At 39.0% G+C, this 19633-nt stretch overlaps 1 protein-coding gene across 1 annotated transcript in view; it reads right to left on the bottom strand.

Annotated features, from left to right (window-relative positions):
* GRK5 (G protein-coupled receptor kinase 5) overlaps positions 1 to 19633 on the bottom strand; it is a 186075-nt gene that overhangs the window by 100321 nt on the left and 66121 nt on the right. Inside the window, exon 2 of the mRNA XM_087725895.1 lies at positions 19115 to 19210. Coding sequence (XP_087582021.1) covers positions 19115 to 19210 — 96 coding nt within the window. The remainder of the gene's footprint in view (positions 1 to 19114; positions 19211 to 19633) is intronic.

Here is a 19633-nt window from a genome sequence, read left to right as displayed (position 1 = left end):
TTCACCATGCAGTCAAAATATGAATTGGAGAAAGAGACTCCAGAAAGATCTCCAGGGGGTGTGTGTGCACTGTAATATGTATTTTTTTCTTTTTCCTTTTGTCTTTCTTTTTTTGTATTCAGTTGTATATGTACTGTTTGTATTATTTGTGTTTTTTAAAAATGAGGAAAAAAAGAATTGGAGGAAGAGAGACTACTTCATTTACTACTTTCTCCAAATCTTTCTGGTTTCATAACCCAGCTGGGGAGAAGAAGGGAATTGGGCCACCCAAGTGTGTACATCTCAACACACATGAGCAGCATGTTGGTGTGCATGTGCAAGAGTTTCTACTGGCCTGTTGCTCACACACGTTAAGCTGCGCATGTGTGCATGTGCCAATCATATGGCCCAATTTGCAAATAAAATTGCAGATTGCAGTAGTGAGCTGCAGCCCAGGGATTAGGCTGATCTAAAGGAAGAACATAGATTGGCTTATGATGTTTTCAATGTTCCCAGCAGCTAAAACAACTCACGCATTCAAACACTGAAATGTACTTTCATATTTTTCTTCCACGGACTTATTTCTCTTGAATGTGTCTGATTTAAAATGTGTTTCATTAAACTTTCATACTATGCTACTATGAAAAACCATCACAAGTGGACTCATTTTTATCTGTTTGGCCAAAATCAATATGTGATTATTAAATACATGAAAGCGTATAATTATCTTCAAACTGCTTATAACAACGTATGCAAAATATTTCTTTCCACTTGGTTCTCCATACTAACAAGCTATTGTTATTTCATCAGGAATTATTTTATTTACAAAATGTATATGGCTAACATCTTGGTAACAAACAGACCACTTGAAAAAAGCAACATAAAAACAATGTGCTAACAAGATAAAGTTAAAACATATCAGAGGAACCCAAGCAGCCAAGGTGGCGCTGTGGGTAGAGTGCAGTACTGCAGGCCACTTCAGCTGACTGCTATCTGCAGTTCAGCGGTTCAAATCTCACCGGCTCAGGGTTGACTCAGCCTTCCATCCTTCCGAGGTGGGTAAAATGAGGACCCAGACTGTGGGGGCGATATGCTGACTCTGTAAACCGCTTAGAGAGGGCTGAAAGCCCTATGAAGTGGTATATAAGTCTAACTGCTATTGCTAAGCAAATGAGGAATCATATAATACACTCAAAAAACAGGGTGGGGAAAAAGGTTCCCTGAACATCCTAACTCCTATGCCTGGATAAAAGGCAGATCTTAGCAGTCAAGTCTCAACTGTCTTCCAGAAGGCCTTTAAAATCAAACTAAAAGCCCATTTATCAGAGATAAGTGAGTAATACTTTATTTCAATAAGCCTAAAATACAAGTACAATCAATTCAAGTCAACTACCAGTATGTCTTTGCTAAAAAAAAATAAACTAAAAATATAAAACAATATCCTGTACCTATTTTGGGTTCCTCAAGTATTAGTTTCAACCTTGTGTCAGGTTTCAGGGGCCGCTTTTGCAAAATGCTGACATTTGAAGTCCAAATCTGTATTGAGTAATGAAATGGGAATGATTTCACTAATTTAATACCTTAAATTAGGTATATTATCTCCTCCTCAGTTGCATAAGGGATTTTTTTTAAAAATGCATGTACAATTTTTACTAGGTTTATGTGGCAGAAATTTTAGAAATGAAAAATCCAGATTTTAAATCTCCAGCAAGTCCTGAAATGAAAGATAACTGCCTGGTGAGGGAAAATGAACAATTAATAATGTACCACATGAAGTAGGTCAATGAGAATATCAATTTTTTATAACACCTGGGTCTGGGTAAAAGAGCTCTTGGAAAACTAGATCAAGGCAGACCATCAATTCAGCTTCATTTTAAAAAAAAATCTTCCTGCCTTCCAGGGTATTTGCTGCAGAAAAAGACACAGCCTCAGAATTCAAATATTCATCAACTCTTCCAATTTGGTGCCCTCCAGCTGAGCTTAAACTACAGCTAAATAATTGTCAGCCATCAGGGTCAATGCCCACATCAGCTGAGGAGAATTCTGAGAATTGTAGTTCCAACAACTAGACAGCCCAAGGCTAGGGCAGGCTGACATAAGTACTTACGCCACCAGTGGTAACAGAGATTCATATCTACTAGGCATCTATTCTAAGAATAATTGCATTTAGCATCCTTTAAGAGAAAATATGAAAGCAGGTCTCATCCAAACACTCAAGAAATAATTTGTCCAAAATGGTTGTTTTACCACATAAAGAAAAGCACCCAGACAAATCCCCAATGTCTTGGCTTTTTCCAGAAGGTCCACAGGGTATAAACTGAACAGACCACAATTGATTTGTTTTGCAATTGTAAGAGGGTAACTGATCCCATTCATCCACAGATGTGGTACAGACCATTGAGTGAGATTTCTTGTGGGGTGAAATTAGTTATGTCACAATTTTCTCCTTGGACATAGTTGGGACATGCCCTGTAAGAAACAAAGTAGTTGGTTTTCACCTTTCCTTCTCCCTGAATTTTCAACTCCTTGGTGCGATTATGTTCTCATCTAAACTCACTGATGACGACTCTGGAAGTCAGCTCTTAAACTAAAGGAAATGAGGGTGTTGGGAAGGTTGTCTCTTTTTTTCTGCCAAAAGCCAGGAACATTTTCTTCTCCATTTTCCACCATCAGCCAAACCACGATTAAATCACATGTTCAAAATGTCAAATGCAAAAAAAACCCAACAACACCCTGCAAAATGATATTCATTGTACCAATTTCAGATATTTTGAGTTTTGCAGTCTGTTCTACTTTTCAAGGGATCGTATTGGCCCATATGTCTTTTTTGTTCTTCTTCACAGACTTCACAGACTTTTTAAAAAGAAGATGCTGCACTATACTTTCCAGCCCCATTTTTCTTGAGGTGGGGGAGGGCAACTTAAAGGACTACTGCTGATCTATAAAGCTCTCCAAGGCTTGGACCACATTCTCACATTGGAATCAGTCCAGCCAAATCGATCTACCTGGGAGAAGATGCTAATGGTTCCCTCCTTAGGAAGCAGAGAGGGTCTAAAACTCAGAGATGTTTTTTTCCATAGGCAATGCTGCTTCTTTGGAGTAGCCTCTAAGTGAACTTTCACGCTGATTTCCACTGGGGCTACTTCCTGAAACAATCAAAATGGAGTTCTTCTAGATCACTCAAATGAGAGATATAAACGAGACTGGAAAAAATGGATTGACTATATACAAAATAAATACGGGACCAAGAAATTCCAGTTAGCCTATGCTTAAGATCAGAAATGATTTAAACTGTTTAAAGTTAGTTCAGTAAGAAGAAGCTAAGGTCAATGTAGAATGTCATTAATTTCTTTATTTCTTTTTTCTCAATAGATTTTAGACTGTGTTAGTTAAAAATCCATACCGTGTATGGGTTCTGGGAAGTCGGGGGGGAAGAGGAGGGGGGTTGGGGGGTGGAGGGAGGGAGGGGCATACAAAAAAAATTGTACTTCAATGTTTTGAAGAGCCGAGGTGGTGCAGTGGTTAGGGTGCAGTACTTCAGGCCACTTCAGCTGACTGTTAGCTGCAGTTCAGCGGTTCAAATCTCACCGGCTAAAGGTTGACTCAGCCTTCCATCCTTCCGAGGTGGGTAAAATGAGGACCCAGACTATGGGGGCGATATGCTGACTCTGTAAACCGCTTAGAGAGGGCTGAAAGCCCTATGAAGCGGTATATAAGTCTAACTGCTATTGCTATTGCTATTGTTTTAATGATTGACGAATGATGAAATATTTGTGTTTTTTAAAAGAAATAAAACCTTTCTTTAAAAAAAATGGAGTTCTTCTGGAAGACATTTGGCCTATGATCTCGTCTGGGTTTATAGCTTGTTTTTATTTTGTTTTCATTCAATGCTTTATCTAATTAGATTGTGGGGCGTTTTCATTGTATGTTTTCTTGTGCATTTTTATCACTGTGAACTGCTGATTGTGATTTCAGCAGCCTCTTAGATGTGACACATTGACAGAAAGGTAAACACAATTTCTGAAAAATCAGTTTATTCTGTTGTGGCATGGATGGGTAGCTGTCCTGACCATATCTATTTTAAGTTAAAAGAGTCTCCAAATAAGAACACTTTTAGAAAAAGGATACATATGAATCCAGAATCATGATGCTGCGGGCATCCTGGGAGGATGAGTAATACACAGGAGTTTTGTTTCTGTTGGATCATTTTCCTGTTTTATTGTTTCATGGTTGTTGTTTTTTTCTTTTTCTTTTAAAGGTTTTTATTTTCCATTTTATCATTTTCATACACTCACATATATACTGTGCATAGCCGGCACCATACAACATTAAACAATAATCATAACAATTCCTCTTGTCAACAATACCCCCCAAAATACAAACCCAATATACCTCTTCCCCTCTCTATACACCTCTTTCTTCCACCCCCCTCCAACTTTCTATCTTCCCTTCATCATCATCCTCTACCCTACTTCCCCTCCCCCTCTACCACTCCTCTTTCCCGATCCCCTCCCTTCCTTCTCACCCTTCTCACCCTCCCTCCCATCCTCTCTCCCGTCCCTCTCTACCCATCTTTCTTCTATCCCACTCCTCCTCCCCTTGGTGTATTTCCACTATATGTCAGTGTACTTAACTTATTCTATTTTTACAGGGAAGTTATAGAAAAACAGTATACATGTGAAGTCATATTACATTGAAATCTAACCTAGTATATATCCCTCCCTCCCTCCCCCCTCCCCCCCAACCTCCGTCCCCCCCGACTTCCCAGAGCCCGTGAATGATATAGATTTTTAACAAACACAGTCTAAAATATATTGAGAAAAAAAAGGGGGGTTAATAACATCTCTACATTGATCTTAGCTTCTTCTTGCTAAGCTAACTTTAAACAATTTAAATCATTCCTGATCTTAAGCGTAGGCTATCTGGAATTTCTTAGTCCCGTATTTGTTTTGTATATAGTCAATCCATTTTTTCCAGTCTCGTTTATATCTCTCATTTCATGGTTGTTTTATAGCTACTGCTTTTACTGTTGTTATGAGATAACCAGAGTTGCTTAATATGAGTGGCCAGTTAAATCTTTTAAACAAATAAACAAGAACATCCATTTAATTTATACTCTGAATGTGGGGAAACAAAGGTATTGAAACAGATAGTAACTATTTCGCTAGGTTGTATTCAACTTGGCCTTTCACTTAGTGAAAACATTTCTGCCTATGGAAAGATTTTGGTGTTTTCAGTCCTCTACTGCTGCCCTTTGTACTTTACCTTATGAGATTTTTGTGATTTCACACTTTTCCAGACCAATATTTCAGGGAAATAGCAACAGGCAGCAAGCACTCAGCATGGAGTTCAATAAAAGCGCAATGCTTTATTCTTGAGAGACCGCCTCCTGCCGATTACCTCCCAGAGACCCATTAGATCCCACAGACTAGGCCTCCTCCAAATTCCATCTGCCGGCCAATGTCGGCTGTCAACTACCCAGAGGAGGGCCTTTTCTGTGGCTGCTCCGGCCCTCTGGAACGATCTCCCCGTGGAGATTCGGACCCTCACTACCCTTCAGGCTTTCCATAAAGCCGGCCTGGGGCTGCTGAGTTCCATCCCCACTCGAACTGGTGTGCTTGTTGAGACCTTTTAAATTGGTTTTGTATTGTTGTTTGTTTTTGTTTCCTTTCCTTTTGTATTGTTCCCCTTCCCTTCGGTTTTGTTAGCCGCCCTGAGTCCCTCGGGAATAGGGCGACATACAAGTTGAATAAAACCTAAACCTAAACGTAAACCTATGCATAGGACATACCTGCTACTAATGTAAAACCGTAATGGGGGAAACACCGTGTTGTGAATACAACAAAATGTAATTTCAAATGTTTATATGAAACTGAATATATTATCATTGCCTTCATAAAACCAGTGCAAATAAAGTATAACCTCAACATTCTAAGAGAAATTATTTCAAATTATGCTCAAAAAATTATAGCAAACAAAATTGTTTGATAATCCAGTGAAGAGATTTGTGGCACCCTACAAATTAAACTTTTGTGGATTACAGTCATGGCCAGAGGCAAATAGATAAGTAAGACATAAGTAAGTGGTTCCTTTAATGTTTCCAAAACAGTCAGGTCTGCCTTTTTAGAGTGTCTACATTGAAAAGTGCTTTTGTTTTCAAAATTAAGGACAGCTTCAATCGTAACATCTGCACATAGATTACTGCTGTTGGGAATTTTAAAGGATGTATGTGCAACCTGAACATTCAAAACTAGGATTCTTGTTAGCCAGCTAGAAGGCTCTGTGCTCCCCATGACCTTTATAGAGTTGGATAAACAGCAGGGAAACAATACAAACAATCAAGTATAAAAGATACTCAAAAGGGCATACCAACACAAGTTGAAGCCGAGGTAACCTTTTAAGCAGTGAAGATGATAGACAAGATCAATTAATGGTGAATTGGCTTAATTTTATTAGGACATTTATGTGTGATTGCTTCCCTTTTCCCAAGAATAAGATTCATTCAAACCCTTTAAACTGGGTGTAACAGTTACACAATTACATCTTGTCTTTTAGACTTGGCCGAGGATTTGTTAAGTCCTTAGTTTTGAAGTTTTGAGCTTTAATTAGGAGGACACAAAGCACCTTTTTTCCTATATTCCTAGAGTTAGGCTGGAGAGAAAAATCCTGGTAAAAGAATCTTAAGAAGAAACAGAAAGTCTACATGTTGTCAGATCTTTGAGTTGGGCCCGATCAGGAAACAAACAATGCAAGGATTATAGGAATTCTTTATTGTTCTAGGATATAATAAAAAGGATCCAAAAAGTCTGCTGGCATTTCTCTCTGTACTCTTTTATACCAAACAGAACAGGACAGGACAGGGGATGGTGGTGGTGAAGTCTGTTCCTCGTGTTCTCTCCTATCTCACGAGTGAGTTATCTTTATCATTCTTTTTCAAGGCTATATCTGCATTTCTCTATTTGAATATGCTGCACTGTCAGTCCTAAGTGATGATCCTGTAACACTAAAAGGTTTATGAAATTGTATAGATTTTTTTCCTGTAAGTCTAGGAAGATTTGGTTTTCCCACTAGAATTAATTTTCAGTCTGTTTTCCAACTAAGATTCCATAATGGCTCAGTTGCATTATATCCAGTTTGCAGGTTTTGTAAAACTAGTTTGAGACCATTGCCGGGAAGTGAGTTATGCACCAAAATATATTTATAAAAGGTGTAAAGGTTTAGCACACAATATGTTGAAATACTCCCGAACCATTTCCAAGAGGAAAAAAATTCCTTTGGCATTTATGATGTATACACTGATGCAAAATTCATTATGTGCGACCAGAGATACTTTCAGCCAAGGTGTTTCTTGAGCAAACACATCTCATTCCCAGAGTCCTCCGAGAGCCCAGTTTGGCAGAGTGGTTAAACGTCTATGGAAATTCTCAATCATCCAGATCACAGTTTACTCAGTGGTGCTTTTCAAAAGGCAATTGGACTTTCTTTTTTTCCTTGTGAAAATATTTCACTTTTCATACAAGAAGCATCTTCTGTCCTGACCGAATGGTGGGGGAGGAGTCTATTCTCTTTGCAGTCATCTGGTTGTCATCTGAAGGTCAGTCATTAGCTCTCTGAGAGTTATTGAGACCCACTTGGGGATTTATCTGTATCCTCAGGACAGTGGTGGGTTTCAATTTTTTTTTGAACCTACACTGTGGGTGTGGCCTCCTTTGTGGGAGTGGCTTGCCAGCCATGTGACCTGGTGGGAGTGGCTTGCCGGTCATGTGTTTTCTTTCTCTTTCTTTCTTTCTTTCTTTCTTTCTTTCTTTCTTTCTCTCTCTCTCTCTTTTTCCTTCCTGTTGCCTCTCTGTCCCTTTTTCCTTTTATCTCTCTCTCACTTTTTCTTTCTTTTTTTCTTTCTTCCTTTCTTCCTCTTTCTCTCTCTGTGTGAGTCTCTGTGTCTGTGTGTGTGTATGTGTGAGTGAGTGGGTGGTGGGTTTCAAAAATTCCACACCAGGTGTGGCCTGCTTTCTGGGTCCACTGGTGGAACCTCTTCTAACGATTCGGTAGATTTGACGAACCGGTTCTACCGAACTGGTAGGAACCCCCCTCTGCCTCAGGACCATCTAAATCAGAGTGGAAATGGGTGTGTGGAGTCTTCTTGGGACTGCTGAAAGGACCGTGTTGTAGACAGGATATAGATGGTATTGTATCCCTCTCCCTCTGTTGAGAGAAGGATGTTCAATTTTAACATAGATGGCCTGGCCTTTTTTTCCTTTGGGACACAGTGGTTAATATGTTGGGTTTGCATTGGAGAAAGTTTTCTGCCCTTGGCCAGGAAAGCTGATTTTAGCCAATTGTTTCTCTTAGTCTACGTAAAGTGGATCGTGTAGCTGTTGTGGTGAGAGAGGAAGGAATGTTTTGTAAACTGCTTTGTACACTGCTTTATGTCCTGAGGGAAATGTGGAGTCCCAGTCTGATAATAATAACAAGGATTCATATTGTAGGCCCCATTCTCTCATGTTTTTCTATGGCTTCTCCCCCCCCTCCTTTTAACTTACTATGAAAAGAAATAAAATAGTTGTGCAATGTTTTTTTGACTATGCACGTCTCCATCTGGAATCATCCAGTAGTTCAAATGCGAAAACAAAGAATAACCTCAAGACCTTGCTTCCAGTAAACTTGCTGATAATCTCTATCTAAATATGTTGCTTTCAGGAATGTATTTTTTAATTAAAGCTCTACCCCAAAGCCCTTGACTTGAAGCTTTCTTTTCAATGTTCCACAATAGAAACTTACCAAAATCCCAACTGTATTTGCAATCAATGTTTGAATGTACAACTTCCAGCTATTGTAGGCATCCAGAAATTGTTTAGATTTCAGTAATGCCTCTTGCAATATACTATTTATATTTAAAAGATGTGAGATTCTTCTCACAGTTTTTAAAAAAATCCTCACTAGTAATTATTGAATCATATAACATAAATTATTTTAGATTTTTAAAATTTAACTTACAGGATGTTTGGTCCCTTGAAGAGAAATTTGTGAAGTCATTTGGCAAATTAAATTGGCAACCAACCCCTTAATTATATGAAATAGAAAAAACCTCAATACCACGTTGGCTTTAATGGGAATGGGATTAGGAACTCTCCTCTAGGTGTGGTCCTTTCTAAGCCAAGGTATAATGACACATAAGAGCAAAAAAACCCCAGAAATGAGATAATCGAGAGAGAGAAAGAGAAAAATTGTAATACCAGGAACTAAAATATATAAAATAAAAAAGGAATAAAAGTCATTGTATGTTTTGGTCTCTAATTCTGATGTACAATTAAACATTTCATTGACTTATTAAGCTGATTTTGTTACAGGAAGAGCTCCATCAAGGAATTTGTGAAGCTTCTTATATCCAGCTGTATCTTGTTCAAGGTTGACTGGAACCTAGATCAAAATCTGCTGGGGGTAGGATGGTGGGTGGTGGAAAAGTACAGAGAGGTTTCATTAGTCGTGGAGGAGATGAGGTTTTCTTAGTTTGGCCAAATGTCAAAGAGATCATTTGACCTAGGGCCAACAGGCAGCTCACCTTACCAATCCCTAGAGGGTTGTTTTTTTTTGCTTATATTATTATTTGTGTGAAGGGAAAGGTTTGTGTGCTGTATACAGCTGTGGCTTCCAATGACAAGCATAGAAAGTAAAAGGATTTGTACCTGCATCTCTAAGTGGCAAGAATATAGTGTCTCCACCAAGGTTGGCTCAGCCCTGGCTCTTCTGTATTTTGGGAAAGCTTGAAAAATCTGTTTTTTCCAGCAGGGTGAACCCCCATAAGCAGTGTGATACTTTTATTTTGTTTACTATTTTTATGACATGTGTGTGCATATTATTTTTGGCTTCTTTCTGATGATTATCCATGATTTGTTGTTACATTTTTGCACTGGGGCTCGGGTGGGGAAAGAAATAATTGTTGAAATTGTAGTTGACCATAAGAAGGAAGGATTAATTGCTCAGTCTTGCTCGATAAGCCCTAGCAAATAAAACTAAATAACCACATTTATAAAAAACATGTTTCTGCCCCAATTTCAACTAACAGAAGCACTTGGGTACATGTCACAAAATGTACTGCGCCGGAGAGAACACTTGAGATGTATAATGATGTATTTATGTCACTTTATTACATTATTGAGAGCCAGTTTGGTATAGTATCAAGCTAGAAAACACAAGACCCTGAGTTCTAATTTTACTTTTAGGCACAAAGCCACTTTTCTTTCAGTCCTAGGAAGGAAGCAATAGTTACCCACTTCTAAAAACTTTGCCAAGAAAATTGCAAGGACTTATTCAGACAGTTTGTGAAAATTGGACACAATTGAACGGAAGAAAAAAAACACATTATTACTTACCAGGTTATGATTCAACATCTGCAGAACCGGAGGTGGACAGAAATAAACAGGCCACAAAGAAGAAAGTCTTTGCAGCCCAGTGACTATTAAGTGATTCAAGATCTTGTGGTACTACCAGAAATGAAAGCCAGGGGCCAAGATTCAACACATAACTGAGCAGAGGTATAATTACACAAAATAATCTCTAAGCCAATGACAACCCAAATCCAAGAATGAAAAGTGGCAATTTTTCCAAGGTGACTTTTTATAATTGTTTCATACCTGTTAACAAAATCTTGCCAGACTAAGGACTCTACTGTCCCCATCTATATAATATACTCTGTGAACTTATTAGGGAAGTGTCTTTGTTCCCTCTCACACATAATATCCAGGCTGAGTTGCCTCTTACTTCTCTGGAATGTATCCCTTCCCTCTTCACTGGCTAAAGTGAGCAAACCCTCTAGGATTGGATAATCTTTTCATCAAGAAATCTAAATTGCCCCAAATGCAAAAAGGAACTTTCTAATCACTGTCCTAAATGTTGTTTTTTTTCCCAAAAGGCACCTGGACTTTGTTTTAGGAAAACTTTTGGAAAAATCATGACGTGGATGACTGAGAATCTCCACACATATTTTTCGAATCGCTACTATTTTTATATCCCCCAAATAAATATTAGGACCATCGAACATAGTTCATGGGACCTCTCAGAGAAAACGAGATACGGGATACGCTGTCTGGAGAGACAGCAAAATAGATTCTGTAGAGCAGGGCTATCAAACTCCCGGTCCACGGGCCAAATGCATCACGCACTGGCCACGCCCACACCCGGTTTAGTGAAGATGAAAAAAGTCACATGATGCCACTGTGATGACATGAGTTTGATACCCCTGCTGCTGTAGAGAGGTAGAGATAAATGGAGCAAATATGCAAGAACCATTGCTTAGCCAAGACGGTTGAAATTTGGGAAATCCTCGGAAGTAAGCTAATATTCAAAAGCGGCTTAGGTAGATTTCTCCCTAAGTCACAGGTATAAGAATGAGGGTAGTCAAGCACAATTAAGATTCTGTTAGTATAACCTTTCTTACTATGATTCTAGTCTTACTGTGGAGTTGTTTTTCTCATCTGATTTACCTAGTCTCCCTTTGCAAATCTTTTCTGAAGAAGCTACTATCAATAGCAGATAGACACGTATGGAGACCACACTGCACCTTTCTTTTTTTGGCCTCTGCTATTTGTAAGTTGGTGATTGTTTATTTCGTTAAGTTCACCTTTATTAATTTATTTAATCAATTATTTATTAGGCCACCTGACTCCCAAATGACTCTGGGTGGCTTACAATTAACATCAACGTATAAAAAGAATACAACAGGCGAGAACAGCAAAATAGAAATACAAATCACATCAAAGTAAAACAAAAGGAAGCAGGACAAAAAGAAACTGGAACAATCACCCTGTCCCCAAGGCCTGGAAAAAACAAGCAGGTCCTTCCATAATTTTCTGAACAAAATAAGAAATACAAATGTATCTTTCGAACTTAATTGAATGACAGTTCAATTAATTATTTGCTAAAAGCCCTCTGTCTGAATACAGTTCAGAGTCTTCTCAGCTGAAAGATAATATGAATTAATGTTACTGATGGTATTAGCAATAGCAGTTAGACTTATATACCGCTTCATAGGGCTTTCAGCCCTCTCTAAGCGGTTTACAGAGTCAGCATATCGCCCCCACAGTCTGGGTCCTCATTTCACCCACCTCGGAAGGATGGAAGGCTGAGTCAACCTTGAGCCGGTGAGATTTGAACCGCTGAACTGCAGATAGCAGTCAGCTGAAGTGGCCTGCAGTACTGCACTCTACCCACTGCGCCACCTCGGCTTACCCAGTAAGATTGTGATAAACCCTGAAGCACCCAACTGCCAATTTCCTATCCTTTTCAATAATAAATATTGTGTAGGCTGGTTCTGTATCTGGGCTACAACTCAGCACAGTGAGGTATGCAGAACTTTGTCTAGATTACGATTAGCCAATATATCTCATAATCCTTTCTTTTCTTTTTGCTCCCCTTAATTAAACACAGATCACTTGGGTGTCATTATACTTTACCTTGTTATTATATTTCTTTGAGTTGGTTGGATTATGATTGCACTTATCTCACATCAAATCCTAGTAGGACTAGAAAAAGTATGAAGTTCACAAATCAGGATAAACTGTCATAAAGAGTTGTAGTTTTCAATAGTTCTTACATATTTATCTATAATTATTTAGCTTAGCTATTTGTGGCATTCAGACTTTGTAACATGTTTTATAGGCACTGTGAAGTGGTATATAAGTCTAAGTGTTATTGCTGTTGCTACAGTTATGTTATTTGCTTTGCACTGGTCTGTAACCAGACTTAAAAGAAGCAAAGAAGCAAATGCGTAAAACTGTCTTAAAAGGAAGTTTCCTACGTTGTGAGTGTAATATATTTTGGAACAAATTTAGCAGGCATAATTATATTTAAATAACACGTGCCTGGGAATTCACTGCGGAAAGTTTATGACTTTCAAACACAAATGAAACCAAGTATGTAACTCAATAGTGGTAGTGCTGGCTTTTGATTGCACAAATATGTCAAACACGGATGATCTAATTCTAGTGGTGTGGGACATTTGCCTATCCTTTTGAAAGAGCAACAACTTGTTTGTTTTGCCTGTATTTTGCTGCCGCCAAGGAAGTCATCCATGGATTAAGCTTTTGTGAAATAAATTATATTAAAAGAATGTGAACTGAAATCATTTGGACTCATTTCCCCTGTGACCCCGTAAAGTCCTGGAAGCTGCCGAGTTCAGGCATCCTCCTCTTTTCAGTTTCAGGTTCCCTTAACTAAGTTTTCTGCATATTTTCTGTAGTGGTATGAAGTGGGGGGGGAAAGTACATTTCCATCTTCTTGATTGCTTCTCTTGCAGTCCATCCAAATCTTCAATGGCAGAAAATACATCGCATATCATCCAACTCTAGGACAGCATTCAAGGAAAATATATTCCAGATTCCAAGATTGTAAGGGAAGAGATCCAAGAATAGCTAAATAATAATAACATTCAGTTATACTAAACCCTTCTTCAACTAAAATGGAAACTGCTATTCAGTAACATAGGTATTTCAAAATATTAAGAAGGTACTCTGAACTTTTGCTTGAATTGCAAACACTGGAGAATTGGTGAACTATTTTTTGTTCCAAGTATGATGTCTAAGAAAAAAGATGATTGTTTTTGACTGGATGGAAAGCTATAACTTGAGAGGGATTATATTATTATTTATGCTTTGTTTTTGTCTGTGATAAAATCAAGGTGTATTTAATTTCTTTCAGCCCACTTCCACCCAGAAACATCTTTCAAGGTAAACGTCTTACACAAGGGGTGAGGAACATTGGCCCTTTTATGCCTTGGGGACTTCAACTCCTAGAATTGGCTCAGGAATTCTGGGAGTTGAAGCCCACAAGTCAAAGTTGCCATCATTCCCCTCCGCTGCCTTACACCCCTGACTAGACTAGAGTTTATTAATCAGGTGCCAATTCTTGTGACATACAGACTTTTCTCGGTGAAAGTTGTGAATTATAAATCTGTCCATTATTTCCCAGTTTAAAATGCTTAAGATTTGAGCAAAGCCAGCAATGGTGCTTTTGGAGTGAGATCACCAAGTCAAAACAATACAAAATTCTGGAATGTGGCTGAAATGATTCCTTCTTTTCCAAAGCTTTCTCAAGACAGTTTAGAAAGTCTGCTCCCAGTCTGGAGAATAAAACGTAGGTCCATAACTAGAAGGCAATAAGTATAAGTATAATCTTTATTGTCATTGTACTTAAATACAACAAAATTGGTTGTATCAATCAGAGCTTCCCACAAACATCAAGGATTAGAAGACTTTGCATACATCAAAACTGCTTCCAGATGAGACAACTGCTTTTATTGCATGGGGCTGGAGGGGGGGGGGTGCAATGAAGGAAACAGACTATAGACTTAAGTACATAAACTTGTTTCTTCCTCTGCAGAACTGGGGAATTATGTCCCCTTTATGACTTGTGGACATCAACTTCCTGAGGTAGCATTCTGGGAGTTGAAGTCCACAAGTCATAAAAGGGCCATCGTTCTTCAACCTTATACTACAGCAGTGTTTCTCAACCTTGGCAACTTGAAGATGTCTGGACTTCAACTCCCAGAATTCCCCAGCCAGCGAATGCTGGCTGGGGAATTCTGGAAGTTGAAGTCCGAACATCTTCAAGTTGCCATGGTTGAGAAACACTGCACTACAGTATTAGTCAATGGTAATAACTAGTGACTGACTCCAAACAAAATATATTTTTTAATGAAAGCCAGAGAGGGCTTCCTTTTCTTTTTAATGCCATGGGATTTATTTATTTATTAAACAGATTTATACAGCTGGGTGATGTACAACATAAAAAAATTCCACCGTTGAAAATCCACAGTTTAATGTACCCATAACCCCACTCCCATCCCACGGTGGCAACAACACAATCAGACATATTTAGAGATGAGATTAGAATGATCTTTGATCATCTCATTGACATAAAATTTGCATTTCCTTCTCTGTTCATGGTGTTAACGTACTCGGAAACCAACCATAAGAACTTAATTTCCACTAATTCAAGACATCTTTTAATACACAGGCCATATGTCTTTCTCAACATTTCACAGGAAATAACTATAAACTTCAAAGCATGGGTTTGTTTACTGTTTTACTTCAATTAATAAAAGTGAGGATATCTATGTGTGATCACTAATCACGACAGTGCTAATTGAATTTCTTTAATTTTCTCAGTCATACAAGTAGTGACCTGACCAAGAACAACTCTGAGGTAATATATATCAGGTGGAGACAATTAATGGAAAGCAAACTGCAAAATGAATAATGAATGGATAACATTCCCTTTTTGGGAAGACCAAGAACATTGTGATTTGATGGAACTGATGAGATCGTCAAAGAAAAAATGACAGCAAGAAATTTTAAACATACACCACAGTGTATGAAATGGTTTATGGAAAGGGTAGAAACAGTTTGCAAGGACAGAAACGTGGACTGAATGGTATTGCTATAATCTAGATATGGCTACAGTTTCTGCACGTGTCATGTCTTTAACATTTTTTGCCTATTACTTTCTGGCTGCTTAACTCTGGGTGTGTGTGTGTGTGAGTGAGTGTGAGTGTGTGCGCGCACGCACGCACACGTTAGATTTATATCCCATCAAATCTAAAATCAATTCTAATTTATTCCATCCAGAAGAGGAATTAGATGTAAAAAGCTTCAGTCATCTTTATGACCTTATTTTACATCTCTTGATATATTGAGTGGAACTCATAACTCAAGTGTTCAGTGGCATATCTAAATCTTAGTCCAACTCATTATGTGTATCATTATATAAATGATTATATTTCTTGATAAACTATTTGGAGTAATGCCAGCCATTCATGCACGATAACTGTTCCAATATTTAAATTTCTATAAACTCCACCCTTTCATTCATGATCAGAAATAAAGCACGGGAGGACTGCTGTTGTGTGGCAATCTGTAGACCTATTTAATATAAATAAATATATGGGTGAAATAGAGCAGAATAAAAAAAACCCGAAACAATGCAAAACAATATACAAAGTTAAAATTTATCCCCCAAGATGGACACCTAAACAATTACTTGGATTGCTTAAGTAAAAGGGCAATGTTGACTGCTTTTCAAAATGCTATGAGGAAGGGGTTGGGTGAAAGGGTTCCACCACAAAACCGCGTTCGACTAAAGGGCGCTCAACGAAACCGCGTAGCTGACGTCATCACAGCGCAACAACAGTGCGGAGAAAAAAGCACACTGTAAACTCTAAACCTAAAATTAACCCCTAAACCTAACCCCCCTAACCCTAACCCTAACCCTAAACCTAACCCTAAACCTAACCCTTACCTTAACTTGAATCGGCTTCCTTTCAAAGCGCTATTTAAAGCGCCCTTCTTTCTCCGTGCTCACTGTTGTCGCCCTGTTGATGATGTCAGCGACGCGGTTTAATCGGGCCCGCTTTAGTCGAGCGCGGTTTTGTCGTGCCACGAGGTGAAAGTTTCAAATGTGAAAATGCCCCCAAAGAAAAAATGCTTATGTTGTTTATGCTGCTTATTTTGAAATATGTGATCCATTGACCCGCAAACAAGATTGCTGGGCTGGAAAAAGGGAGCATTTGCTGATCGGCATTTTCCTGGAATTGTTACTGAAATATAATTTTGCTATATCTCTCACTGCTATAATACTGGATATTAATTCCTTATTCTCTTGATCTCTCCTGATGATCTTTTAAGTTCTCATTTTGGAGCATCCCATCAGGGATTTCTGGTACCTCTTCTCATCATAGCCACAGTCCAGCATTTCTCATACTCTTATGGGTCCCCTCGCAATTAGGGCTCATAGATTGAGGGTGGACTTTCTTGTATTCTCATGCTGATGGTGGGTTCCTAAAAAGGATGAAAATATTGTTCCCAATTGTTCTCCATAATCAATCAATCATAGCAGAAGAAATAGAGAATTATGGTCAGAACAGATCTGCAATGACTTCTCTACATTTCAAAACAGAACTTTTACATGGCTTCAGCTGGAGCAGAAAGCAGTGGCTCCACCTGGGATACCATAGGCTTGCCGAGTGCCAACCCAATGAAAGTGACGAACATTTCTGCTCTTCTTAGCTTTTTCCTGGTCAAGGCCCAAACAGCAGTAAATGACAAGAAATGAGATACATGGTAATGCAGTGATTATAATGCAGTACTGCAGGCTAATTCTGATGACTGCCAGGCAGGGCCGGATTTAGATGAAAAGAGGCCCTAGGCTATTCCACTTATGAGGCCCTTTCACCTCCCATTTTTAAGTTTGTAAATTGCATGAGAGACAATAAAATACATCATTACTGTGATATATCAATATATATCAATGTATATAGCTGGCCTCCCGACGGAGGGCGGCTCTGCTCTGCGGCAAAGGCAGCGAGGCCAGCTGCCTCCCCTGCTGCGCTCAGCTGCCCGGCTCGGCCCCCTCGCCCTCACCTGCCTGGCCGCTGGTAGGCTCCGCGTCGACGGGGCGGCTACTGGGAGCGGCCGCGCCTCTCGCCCGACCGCCGGTGCTGGGAACGTGGGCGGGCTCCCCAACTGCCGCGGCACTGGAACGGTCTTAACCAATACATTTTTATGTTTGTTTATTAGTCATATGCGTAGAATTTCTCCCTATTTTCGGTTCAGTGTTTTAGTGTTCACTGTTTTTAGAATAGTGTAATTTTAATTTTGCTAACAATTTGAATGTAGGCCCCTCTTGATCTTGAGGCCCTGGGCTGAAGCCTAGTTAGCCTATAGGAAAATCTGGCACTGATTTTAGGTTAATAGTAAAAATGTTAAGAAAGGTTTATACAAATGTTATATTTTCTCTTCTCACTAAGTTTTTCTCTAATTAGCCTATAGGAAAATCCGGCCCTGCTGCCAGGGGTTCGATTCTCACTGGCTCAAGATTGACTCAGCCTTCCATCCTTCCGAGATTGGTAAAATGAGAACCCAGATTGTTGGAGGCGATATGCTGACTCTGTAAACTGCTTAGAGGGCTGTAAATCACTGTGAAGCGGTATGTAAGTCTTAGTGCTATAGCTATTGCTATTATTATGCATGAGATTCATACATAAGTCTCAGTAAAAAGATTTAATGTAAGGAAAAAGGAGTTACAGAATACTGGACTCTATTTCCCATGTATCAAAGACAACATTAAAGCAGAGTCTCTTGGAATGATTTGATCCTCTTTTTCAAAAATTCCTAAAGGTTGGAATAATGACTCACTTAGGAGATAAGGCTGGAATGTCCATCTGGTTCTTGTCTGCCATATTTGAGAAACATTTTTCTTCTTCCATATTCAACAGAATTCTATTTCAGCCTGGGTTACAAAAATTGCAGGGCATCTGACTCCCACAATGGGTGTAGAGGTTAACAGTGGACACCCGGAGTACCATTTCCCTCCGTTCATTGGGGAAGGGAGTTTCTCCAAGATATGCCAAAAAGCACAAGCCCACTTTTTAAAAGTCGATAAAAGCAGTTTGATGTTGCCAGAGATCCTGCTGTTCAAACGCCTCAAACACTGTGACATCTATTCCCAAAGAGCCATGTAGAGGGATAGATTATTCCACAGCCCAGAATTTCAGTGATATATGTGTAAATGGAAGTAGAAACCCAACTGCTGAGAAAACATCCAGTTCAGCTACAGACTGTTCTGTTTCATCTAAAATTCCAGAAAAAGCTGTTCTGCAGTGTACACCTCTCTCTTGTAGCAATTTACACACCCCAACATATGTGCTCACTCAACAATTTCTATGTAAATGGCAAACCATATTAGTCCAGGCCGTGCACTATTGTCTTTAATGCACAGATTTCTTTGAAAGAGTAGCATATAAATAAAAATACGACAATACAAATAGTAGGTTTGTACAAAATCGATTAGTATTTCAGGAACTCTCCCAGAACATGATAATCCATTCAACCTGGGAATAATGCAGTAGTTTTCTGGAAGTTAATCCTCCAAGCGAGAAGCAGGAGATTTGCATATGCCTAACAACGCATCACCTAGTATTTTTGGATTATTATTTACAGTAATTATATTCAAAAGTTTAATATTTGAAGGCTACACATGTCACCCGATTTAGTAAAGTTTCCCATGTTAAAGAGCAAAGCTGTTTTACTTGGTTATAAGAAAGGCTCTCAACCCAAATGTTTGAAAAACAAAAGCAAGTTTGTACCTATTGTTCTTCGAAGATCTTCACACTGGCTAATATGAGGAAACTTCAGGATTTCCTTCCATTTTTTGCTTTTACCTTTGCGCTTTCCTCCACCTCCTGCAGGAGAAGAAAGGATTCTGTTATTAAGTTTGTTATTATAGCCAATTCTCATTTTCCTTACACCCTGCCGCTCTCCAAACCGCACGCTCCAGCTGTTGTTTGGGACATTCATGCATGTACATGTTTTACAATACCCATTGTTTTCAGTGTCATAAACTGACTGATGGGGATTTCTAGAACTCTGATTATAAAGATGTGCAACAGTTACTGGGCAACTGTAAACACTTCCTCCTCTTGTTCCAAAAATAAGCAGAATGGCCAATTGCCGCACAGACAGCCATCTGTATAACAGGAAGCAGCCATATGCAGAAAAACTGTGCTGTGCTGTGTGTGTGTGTGTGTGTGTGTGTACACCTATTTGCCAGTCAAACTGGGAGTATCATCCAAAGTCTTGTGCCTCATCTATTGAACAACAAGTAA

The sequence above is a fragment of the Thamnophis sirtalis genome, unplaced genomic scaffold (genome assembly GCF_051295495.1).
Source record: "Thamnophis sirtalis isolate CommonGarterSnake01/CBP01778 unplaced genomic scaffold, rThaSir2_p1.2 scaffold_11, whole genome shotgun sequence".
Lineage (NCBI taxonomy): Eukaryota > Metazoa > Chordata > Lepidosauria > Squamata > Natricidae > Thamnophis > Thamnophis sirtalis.
This window is presented reverse-complemented; position numbering and strand designations above follow the sequence as displayed.